Here is a 10,823-nt window from a genome sequence, read left to right on the forward strand (position 1 = left end):
CCTCACACCTGGACCAGAGCAAGCACACTGAAATATAGTAAAGTGGATTTGCTTTTGCACGATCATCTGTTGAACCAGTAGCTACACCTGCTTTATTCCACAGAGGGTTTCAGGGGGTTTGGACAAGAACTGAGACACACCCCACCCAGGTCCTGATTCATTACACGAATCCACAGAGAGGCATGCAATATCACACCTGCAACCAAATTGGAATCACCTGGTAAACTAACATGTCTTTGAACTGATAACAGAAACCAGTGTGCCCACAGAAACTAGGACTTAGACCTCACTATCCACCACTCCACTGGACCTCCCTCATATGCAGTATCTGCAGTGGTGGAGCCAAAAAATGTTTGTCAGGGTGGCCAGGCCCTGACTCTCATTAGGGTTATTCACAGAAACAGGTGACTCATTATTATCTTTTTTACTTCCGGAATATGAAGTTGTTTATTTTGGTCACTCTAATTTACATGCATAAAAATGACTATCCTGTTGAAGAACGCCATGTTGATGTTACTCTTGATTGGTCTAATTAGATCAGAAGCAGTTTCTAGTTCGAATCTTTTGCTGATAAAAGAAATACATAAAACAACACGTATGCATTGCTCTGTTAATTTTTAATTATTTGTCTGATTATACATTTTACTTATCTGTTATTACTTTTGCATTTTTCTCTAGTCTAAATTATTTTTTTAATTGTAATGGGTTATTCTATTTATGTTTATGCCCTTTTAGAATTTTGGAAATGGCATCTAGTATTTGTTCATTGCACATCTCAGAGATTTATAGATATATAGAAAATAGTATTTTTATTTGTTAAATTCAGAGCACAGTTTTTAAGTGCTTTGGGTGTAGAGAAGTTTCGTTTTGTAACACAAAAGTATTTGTGTTCAATTCATTTTAAAGAAGTATTCTACAAATAAAATGTGACTGATCTATAAAATAGGAATGTCTAGATAGATGTCCAGTTTGATGAGGGCGTGAGTTGCCTAAAGGATTCCATTATTGGCTATGGGGCAATGACCCCCCTGGCCACCTTTTGAATCCGCCTCTGCTCATCAATTTTCAAATTACTTTTTTTTGCTAGAACTCAGGAAATTGTCCCTGCTGTAAATTCCAGAACCACATGACAAATTTAAGAAGCCAACAAAGTGAACATGGACAAAAATGTCCTTTTTCCTGTAATTATGAATAATACGATTTAGATGTAGATACTTTATAGGCTTTTTCCTTATTTTGTAATATTTTTTCAGTGAACAATCCACAAAGGATGTCTTAAACTGAACTTTGAATTTGCACCAGTTGATTAAAAAAATAATCATATTTAACAGAACTGTGCAAAAACTGTCGATGTTTGAAGACAAATTAATGGAATTTCCTTCCAAAATGCACTGAGGCACATTAAATTCATGTAATATTCGGGCTTAAATTAAATATTTATTTTAATAAATATGCTCATTTTGTTTTATAATCAGAAAAAAATGACACAAATCTAAAGGTTTTGTTTCTGAAAGTTATCATAGCTGAATATTTTGCATTAAATCTTAAACATCAGAAACACTAAACTACAGGAACTGGAAGTGTTTAAGGTAGACTCCTGATTTTATTAACCGAATCAGAAAATTCAAATATTTCTCTGAAATAACACAATTTATCAACCAAGTGGAAATGCACTTCTTTATTGCCTCATGGACAAGTGCTGTATATTTGAACATTACCAGCAATGCAAATGTTAAAATCTAGATGTGAATTGTTAGAAAAGTGAAAGGATCTATTTTTTTCTTTGCTAAATACAGTTAGTTTGCACGTAACAATAGTCCAATTACAGCCCTTTGTTAACGAGGATTGAACTATTTGTCAATAAATCTGTAAGTGTCAACATAAAACAAAACAGAAAAATAATAGCATTAAATAGAAAGTAAATAAACCAGGAAAAAACGTTTAAAAAACACAATTAGAAATAAATCAATGAGAATTAAAATAGAATATTTAATTCATCCCAGAGGATGAATAAATGTTTAGATGTTTATTTTTTAATATAGGCTAATAAAATAAAAGGTAGGAGCTGGTCATTTCTTGCTGTTATTCTTTGTTGTCTCAAAGCGCAGCGAGCAAACTCGCGTGCTGAGTTATAACCTGCTATAGCGTCACAATCACGCGCTCAACTTAATAACACTGCATTATGTTTATTTTTATTGTTATTTTTAAGCAGTTAAATTTCTAAACTATTAAAAGCCTTACAGATGAATGAAGGGAGTCGAGTTCCGATTCATTATACAGTATATTGTATTTATATATGTATATATTTACACACAGTAATAGAAATAGCAGTCATTCAACCACAGTGTCCGAAACTTGATTTACAAAGCATCCAACAATATGGACAAACTGCAAATAACATCAGAGGTCGACACATAGATAAGGTATATTATAATAACTAAAAAAGAAGAGAAAAATGCTTCTAAAGAGAGTTTCGTTTGGGGGGAAAAGTGCAAATTTATGGGGCAACACGATAAAGAGCTCAGGCCTATTTGTAGGATATTGCAGATTATCCGTCTGCAAATACAAAAAAAACAAAACAAAACAAAAAAACAAAAAAAACAAAACAAAACAAACAAACAAAAAAACCTAACAAAAAAACGCAGGTTGTTTAGACTCAATAATAATAATAATAATAATAATAATAATAGCAATAATAATAATAAAAACTGTATAGTGTATTTATTGTTCTATGTGTAAGAAGTGGGGGACTTTGTACAGAAATCTACATTTAAAATGCTGAAAAGCCTCCAGAGGAACTCTGCAGCCTACTATAGTAGATGATCCGGGGAGCAAATGTCGTCCTCGATGTCCACGTCGTCGTCGTTTTCCTCCAGCATGTACGAGTCCGGCTCCAGGCCGTGCTTCAGCTCCTCCGCGCTCTTCTCGTTAAGGTCGCTCTCGCTGGAGTTCTCCGCCGAGCGCTCGAGCTCTCCGGGCGTCTTGCGCTCGTCCTGCGCTTTCCTCAGCTGCTTCTTGTGCTTCATCCGTCTGTTCTGAAACCACGTTTTTACCTGCGCGAGGACAGTGCTGTTAAAACACCTGCTTGTGTTTATTATGTGAGTATAAAACCGATTTTAATTTTTAGTTATAGCTTGGGATAGCACATAATTCACATGGCTTATAAAATATATTCCATTTTTCTAAAATTCATATTTATTAATGAGAATATCTCCAGCCGTGTATTAATAATAAATTTAAATATCTTTGCTGTTGATTTGTGGGATTTTTCTTCAGAATGAGGAGGAACCAAAGAGCGCACATCCCACCTGCGTCTCCGACAGGCTGAGCGCCGTGGCCAGCTCCACTCTCTCCGGCGTGGAAAGGTACCGCTGGATTTCGAACCGCTTTTCCAGGCCGGACAACTGGGAGTCGGAGAACACCGTTCGGGCCTTCCTGCGTCTGCAATGTTTTCCCGGTAGCTCTGCGTGGTGCTGGAACAAGGCCGGCATCTGCATCCCTGCAGAGGGGTAAATAAAAAGGCAAACCTTTAAAGAAAACCAACACAAAAACTCTTCACTCATAAAGAAAGTCAAATATGTGTATTATTTTTCATCAAAACATAAATCTGGCTGTTTAGCCATGATGAGGAGAAATAGGAGTTGGACAAAGCTAAATTTAAGATCTGCAAGTTAACAGTCAAGTGATGTTAATGTTTTTTGGACTGATTCAAAATACCTTAAAATTGTTTATAGGAAAACATATATATATATATATATTTGTGTGTGTGTGTGTGTGTGTGTATGTATGTATGTTTTCACTCCAAAGTGACAAACCATTCCACTAATCCACCAAACTGGTTGCTAAGATCAAGGTTGAATTTCCAACTTAGTGATATGTTCTTCAAATAAAACGTTTTACTGCATTTTTCCCTCCACGAAATCCTGCAAACATGACAGAAGTTTTCTTCTTGACCTTTTATTTTTTTCTTACCAGATGTGAAGAAGTACTGGTGATGCTCCGGCTTGTGGAGAGGATGAGGATGCGGAGCCAGTATCGGGGTTGGCATCAGAGGGTATCCGTACTCCAGAATGGGCATCCGGGAGGCCAAGGAGCCACAAAAAGGCGAAGGTATGACTTCTCTTAGCGGCTTGGGTTTGTGTAATAAGATGTCCTCAATGAAAAACGACGTGGATCTCTGCGTGGGCGCCGCAGACGCATAGCTCATACTCATGATGTTAGTTTGGGTTGATTGTTTTTTCCCCTCTTAAACCTGCATCAGCATCTGCCTTTTCCCTTTAAACTCTTCCAGGCTTAAAAAGCAGTCCCTGAGTGTGAATCAGTGAATGACACCAAAGTCTTTGCATTACCCAGATATCGGTGGGAGGGCATCTTTCCAACAAGTATTTATTCAGGGAGAGTTGCGGATTGGGGGAAATTGATTTACGCGTCAGCCAATTAGGGTTGCAGACGGGGCGGGAGGCAGCCGCGATGCTCCGGCTCTGCGCTCTGATTGGTTTAGAAGCTCTCAAAGCCAGTGAAGAAAGTAAACTGATTTCAGATAAGCAGTGCACCTGTGACCGCAACGAAATTCATTTGAAAAGCAAAGTAATAAAAACAAGTTCGCCCCCGGATAGCTGCGCTTCTAGCGGCGTTTCAGACTATATGTCCGCATGGAAGAGTTCTTCAGTCAAAGTTTCCATTAAAAAGGCAAATATAGGGTCTTATGGAACCTTCTGGGACATATGTGAATCCCAAACTTGTTGGTTAACAGCAGCTACCTAAATTAGATTTAAATTTAAGAATTAGTCGATTTACTCTGTAGTGTGGCGCTCTCCAGGGTACTTAGGTCTACCAGAATGGACATTATATATATCTATATACAACTCAACACAATTTTGAAAATTGAAGTTGTACTTTTTATCGACTTTCTTGAAACCTAAACATAAAAATGGTTATTGAGTGGACTAATTTCTGCACGCTTCCTTCGTGTTGGAAATGTTTTAAATCAAGTGATGCAGCCTGTCTCACAGGAGGATTAGGCTGCTACAGGTCTGTCTAGTAATTCTGCCCAAATTGGCAGTAATTGTCAGTATTAAAATCTGGGAGGGTACAAGTGCCGCTCCTGCGGCCATTTATGAAAGAAAGCTGTGCGCCGTAATTTGCTGATACGGTGTTGTCATCACATTTCCAATCAGCCCGCTTAATGTGAAAGTGTCTTAATGTAGACAGAATTCAAGCTGCAATGCTATTAGGCAATTAAGGGAGATGTTAGAGCGGAAGTTGTAATCCTTTGGCTGGAGGACAGGATTTCCATTTGATGAGATGGAGGGAGAACAAATTAATTACTGGGAGTCAGTTACGCTACAAAAGCGCTGCATTAGTTTGCATAGGTTTTTGTTATACGGGCGCTCAAAATGCAAATTATGATTAGCAGAGTTGGATTAGCAAACGTTTTATGGCTTCACTGAGAATGCACATCCAGTTACCTCATATTTTAACCCCCAAAACCAAAAGAAAAATGCGCACAATTTCCCCCAAATAAGATAAAGCACATTTCCTGTGACTTTAAGGCTGATGGATGGAGTCAACCCTGCCGCAGTTTGATGTGTGTCAATCCCTCCTATGCAACGCACCAGGATAACAAGCTGCTTTTAGAGGAAAATTAGAAAGTAAATGAAACAAATGGTGATGAAATCGTCTTAAGGATCCGTTCTTGAGACGCGGTTAAGCGGCTTTTTGTGGCCATTTCATTAAGTGAAATTCTGAGCCGGTCAGGCAGTGCGTCACTCCCTCAAGTGGCGCGTTTGGATAAAAGGGTTTGCGGGATTGCTTAAGACTTTGTGGCCCTCAGAGCAGCCGCACCAAAGGGAAGGAATAATCATCCCAGTCTGACAGGAAAATGTCCACATGTTTAAAAGGTAGTGCTCCATTTACGACCCAGAAACAGTCAGAAAAATATCACACGTGACAGTTTTAGAAGAGAAAAGTCTAAATTTGTAACTGTTGGCAACAGAAATCGTAAAAGCCTTTTTTCTTTTTGAAGATGTAATAGTTTTTCTTTGGCGCAAAGCTTCGGCATCTACGAATTTTGAAACCAGTTAAGTGCAATAATTTTACAGTTTTGCATCTTTTTGCGCTGCACTGCCTGACCGGCTAATATGAGACCAATTATGAACGATGTTACAAAGTACAAAGTACAGTAGCATCAATAAATAACAGGCATGTCTGCAACATCACTTGTCTTCACAAGTCATTCTTCTTCTGTAATGTTTCTTTATAATGACGTCAAAAATGGCAAATTACAACAAAAAAGTTTTAACTAGACTTTTTTTTAATTATATGATCGTAAAGGACATTGTTGGTGCTGTGGCTCGCATGTTATTTCACAGTTGTTTAAAAATAAACTGCTTTTCAGCTTTTAAAACTTTTAAAAAAGCTGAGCGCATCAGCTAAACACTGTAAAATGGGAAAATCAGAGTTACATGCGCAATGTTCATTTTCTTTCATTGTATTTTTATTGAAACGGTTTATAATTTGATCATTGATGCTCCAGAGGAATAACTCTTTATTATTCCTGCTAAAAAGCTGCAGCTCTCCTGGTGGGAATCCATAGCTTATTCCTGGATGATGTTTCAAGTCTTCTAATGCGAGCTGCCGCTTCTGGGGCACTCATGCATCCGATAGGCGCACATGTAGAAAATACCTGAAAGAAGCAGAGTTTAGTGTCTGTTATTCTTCGGGAAATTGAACCCACACCGAATCTTTACGATTCTAAATTATCTAATTTTGTTTTGGTAGAACCCATTTTAGATGCTTTAAGTTATAAAATGTGCAGTTTTTATTTTATTGATGATATTTATTTGATTTTTTCCAAGGGAGCAGATCATGCTGCTTATTTATTTACTTCACAAAGAACATGAGGTTATTAAATTTGCCTCAGTGTAAGTTTTAAACATGTAATTGTGATTGTTGTTTATTTTATCAGTGCTTGAGTTCATTAAAGCAACTTAGGTTATTTGTTTTGTTGAGACTCTGCATTGAAAGGAAGATCTCCACGTTGCACAGCCCAGGCTTTTATTTGGTCCCAAAACATGTAAATTTTGAAACTATCTAGCATTGCATGTGTAAGTATTTGTTTCCCACTTTAGTTGCTACTTAGAAAAACAGCCTAACATCATTTCATCTTCAGTTCAGTGAAAAATGTGATCAGCAGAAACCACACAGCATGATGCATCATTGATTTTGCTGCTGATGGCACCAAAATGTGACAGCCACAGAGGAAGTGAGACATTTTAGTTTGAGATATTAAATATTAATGATATAAAATTTCCAGGTTTCTTTTCTAAAGAAAATATAGGTGCAGTTGAGCACATATGCATTTATTTGCATACTGCATCTGTGCATACCTGAATTTTATGAGGGTTCATAGTCTTATAGAATAAAATTTATCATTAATCTAAAGTATTAATTCTTGGGACAGTTGTGCGATCATAAAACATGTGTTTCCAGCAGCGTAGGTGACTCTAAGGGGGTAAAAATAGATGGGTCTACATCAAGAGGTCGATTCATTGTTCCGGTAGCATCAATGCAAATAAAAAACACGTAGAAAACAACAGTACAGAAATAATTTACAAGACATACTTCAGTAAGAACATGATGAAGTGTTTCCATTTTATTTGTTCCAACAGCCAAAATGCAAACGTTATGAGGAAAATGTGAAAATCTAACAGTGTGATGTGTAATTATGGTGAAGTCAGACTGGAATAATGTGGTTAATATAGGCAAGGTCTACAAATATGAGGTTTGAGACTTTAAATAGGAGTAAGATTTAAACTACATCCTGCTTTAATGTGTAAAAACAGAAATGTGTTTTTTAGTTTTCTTTTCCATGATGTAAACATCTTAAAGCTGAGTCTGTTTTTGTTCACAGAACTGATTGTTTTTCATTTAAATGTCTGACTGATCAGGAAAAAAAAAAAAAGAAAAGATTTGGATATTTAGTTGCTTTTTCTGAATGGAGGTGATCATGCAAAGTCAGCAAGATGATGTCGTCTCATACTGATCGCTGAATCCTGAATCGAATCAAGTGTAGACCGAATTTGTGATGTCTGCTATCGTTATACACTGAATCGGTATTGTGATTTACACCTCAAGATGACACTGAATGATCACCGATGTTAACAAAAGAAAGCTCCATGTAGTTTTCTTTGATGGGATGCATGTTTACCTGAAAAGAAGGTAAGAACCACCGACACCCAGCCAATGATATATGACCAGGAGAACCTCCAGTTTCCATAGCGTTTCCCATAGTAGTTTAGAGTCACACCAGTGTACACAGCCATAGCAAGAAACACTAAAAAGCCTGCAGGAGGAAAAGTCATGAAAATATCGAACAAAGGATTCAAAAATATTGTTTTACCACAGATTTAATCTGATGAAAATACAACAGTAAATGATATCATTGATGGAAAGCAAAGCATTTAAAACATAAACTAAATGACGTCTCTCAGCCTTAGAAATCAGATCTTTTTCTGACAGAATAAGCAGATGTTCTTTGTTGTGAAATTGTGCAGATAATGAATAATTAAAGTGCAATTAATTCACAATAAGCACATTCCTTTAATTACAACATAAATGAACCTGCTTCTATTTTCTATGCTTGGCTGTTGCAGTTAGTCTAATTCATTTAGAGCTTGTATCAAAGCAAGACAAATCCAAGAAATTAAGCAATAAATAAATAAATAAATAAAGACTTACATGAGATGAAAAACAAAATGCCTGCAGCAAAGGTTTTGTCAAACCTGTCGAAGGAGGAGTAATGGATGAAGGCCATGATGCCAATAATGATTCCAATGAAACAGGCCAGCAGAGAGAGGATCATGAAGGCACGGGTGGCATCTAAGTGGGCTGCAGACAAGGTCAGAGGTCAACAGAGGTCAGGGTGGGGATGAGTTCATGTCAGCTGAGGTAAACCATCTGAGGTGTGACTCCTTTCAGGTCACATTAACTAGACAATAAGATGAAGAATTGAATTAAAAGTGTTAAATTAATCACCACAAACACTCTTAGAAGTGCTAAGCCATATGGTGGAAATCTTTTGTTTGCAGGGGCGTATCCAGCAGATTTATAATGGGGTGGCTGAAATAAGATAAAAATTCGTGTGGCGTGCCCTTTTAATACATTTACTGAAATGTCCAACAGGGACATTATTAACTTTAGTTAGAATCTACAGAAATTCTTTGGTGTTACAAGATATAAACTTATAAACTTATAAAAGAAGCTAATTGATATAATCATGAAACAAAGTTCTCAATCTCACATAGAAAAAAAGAAAAGAAAAAAGAAGCATTACTCATATTGCAGAATAAAGAGGAATGATGTTCACACAAATTCACACAAGGGTAACAGAGGGTTACCCACAAAACCCTCAAACCCCACTGAGCCAGTCCCAAGTCTTCCCATATTTCACACTAAAGTTAGCTAAATATATAACATTAACATTTATTGTCACCTTCATTCACCATTTATGAAAACACAGGTTTAAATTGAATGTATTTTTATAAATCTAATATGTATAAGAGCAACCTAGACGGCTTTACAGAGACAACATAAAAGGACACAATTAAAACTATTTAAATAAAACTGTATATATATATATATATATATATATATATATATATATATATATATATATATATATATATATATATATAAGTCAGAGCAGCATATGTTTCAAGGCACCCGCCCATTATGTTGCCATTAATTAATGGTTTTCTAACCCTAGATATGTGTTTTTTTAAGATCCCAACAGTAACCTTTAACAGGTGAGAATAAACTAAAACAATAAGTAATGTCAGAAGTAGAGATGCAAAGTTTGGGGCCTTAATGGCTCTTCACAGGGCACTTGTTGTCTCATTTAGCATTGACTGTTATCCATGTAATCATGTTACTTGAATGTATGGAAATGTCATCAGCTGTGTGAACTGGATCCCAGTACTGATCCATAGCAATGGCTCAAAAATTGAGCCAGTGTAGGTGTTTTCTATTTAGTCTGGTCATATTTTACATTTTGACCCCTACTGTGTAACTAATGACGACATTATGATGTTATAATGTCAATCCTGCGCATTGTTTTCACCTGTCAATTCTTTGTCCAACTTTACTCACTATCGTATTTGACTTCCACATGTTAATTGTCTGAGTGAGAGCAAAATAGCCATGACTAGATTTGGGTTTAGTTTCAACAAATCTTTCTATTTCACATGTTCATATGAGTCTGGGTTGTTTTATCCATGCAAAGAAAACATGTTCTATTATTTAAAAATGCGTTGATTTGGACACTGAGTCAACCCCTGAAAGATTTCAATCTGTTAGATACTGAAGCCCAAAACTAACAAAGTCAGCTCATACAAGCACGCTGCGGCTTTTCTTACCGATGCCGTCGCTGTGTGGGAAGCATTTCCCCGGCGTACAGTGGCGCCACAGGCCCTGGTGCATGTAGTTGCTGGACTGCCGATACTGCATCCAATAATCGGTTGCTGTGGAAACAATCAACAGGATGTTCCCTACACCTGCACAGAACAACCCTCCACCCATAAAGCTGTACATCCTGCACCTGCAGACACACAGACACACATAGGAGGTCACTTAGCATCACCAGTCAGTGGCAGGGCATCTTCTTCTCCATCTCTCTCTCTCTCTCTCTCTCTCTCTCACACACACACACACACACATAAGCACATGCACAAACACACGTCTGGGAAAGGGGTGTCTAAGTGCCAGGAAATGCATTGTTATGAACAAATTAGTTCTGCTGGATTGAGGCGTCAGGTCACCTGTAT

General features: G+C 37.1%; 2 protein-coding genes across 2 annotated transcripts; both read right to left on the reverse strand.

Moving 5' to 3' along the window:
- Window positions 1–2,728: 2,728 nt before the first annotated feature.
- Window positions 2,729–4,331, reverse strand: bsx (brain-specific homeobox). The gene is made up of 3 exons (XM_042007876.1): window positions 3,973–4,331; window positions 3,309–3,499; window positions 2,729–3,053 (listed from the first exon to the last, which is right to left on the reverse strand). The coding sequence occupies exons 1-3, from the start codon at window positions 4,211–4,213 to the stop codon at window positions 2,811–2,813; spliced, it is 675 nt and encodes a 224-aa protein (XP_041863810.1). The 5' UTR covers window positions 4,214–4,331; the 3' UTR covers window positions 2,729–2,810.
- A 2,292-nt stretch (window positions 4,332–6,623) lies between these two features.
- On the reverse strand, window positions 6,624–10,590 carry lim2.1 (lens intrinsic membrane protein 2.1). The gene is made up of 4 exons (XM_042007877.1): window positions 10,416–10,590; window positions 8,740–8,889; window positions 8,210–8,344; window positions 6,624–6,685 (listed from the first exon to the last, which is right to left on the reverse strand). Exons 1-4 carry the CDS (start codon window positions 10,588–10,590, stop codon window positions 6,624–6,626), a joined length of 522 nt encoding a protein of 173 aa, XP_041863811.1.
- Window positions 10,591–10,823: the final 233 nt, after the last annotated feature.

This window comes from Melanotaenia boesemani, chromosome 15 (assembly GCF_017639745.1).
Source record: "Melanotaenia boesemani isolate fMelBoe1 chromosome 15, fMelBoe1.pri, whole genome shotgun sequence".
In the NCBI taxonomy this organism is placed as follows: domain Eukaryota; kingdom Metazoa; phylum Chordata; class Actinopteri; order Atheriniformes; family Melanotaeniidae; genus Melanotaenia; species Melanotaenia boesemani.

Excerpts from the sequence above, each read along its gene's own strand:
- bsx (XM_042007876.1), bottom strand. The coding sequence starts at position 4,213 with ATGAGTATGAGCTATGCGTCTGCGGCGCCCACGCAGAGATCCACGTCG. Across the intron at positions 3,500-3,972 it reads CCAGTACTTCTTCACATCTG|GGATGCAGATGCCGGCCTTG; the intron begins GTAAGAAAAAAA and ends ACCCCTCTGCAG. Across the intron at positions 3,054-3,308 it reads TCAGCCTGTCGGAGACGCAG|GTAAAAACGTGGTTTCAGAA; the intron begins GTGGGATGTGCG and ends GTCCTCGCGCAG.
- lim2.1 (XM_042007877.1), bottom strand. The coding sequence starts at position 10,590 with ATGTACAGCTTTATGGGTGGAGGGTTGTTCTGTGCAGGTGTAGGGAAC. Across the intron at positions 8,890-10,415 it reads CCCACACAGCGACGGCATCG|CCCACTTAGATGCCACCCGT; the intron begins GTAAGAAAAGCC and ends CCTTGTCTGCAG. Across the intron at positions 6,686-8,209 it reads GGTTCTTACCTTCTTTTCAG|GTATTTTCTACATGTGCGCC; the intron begins GTAAACATGCAT and ends TGCTTCTTTCAG.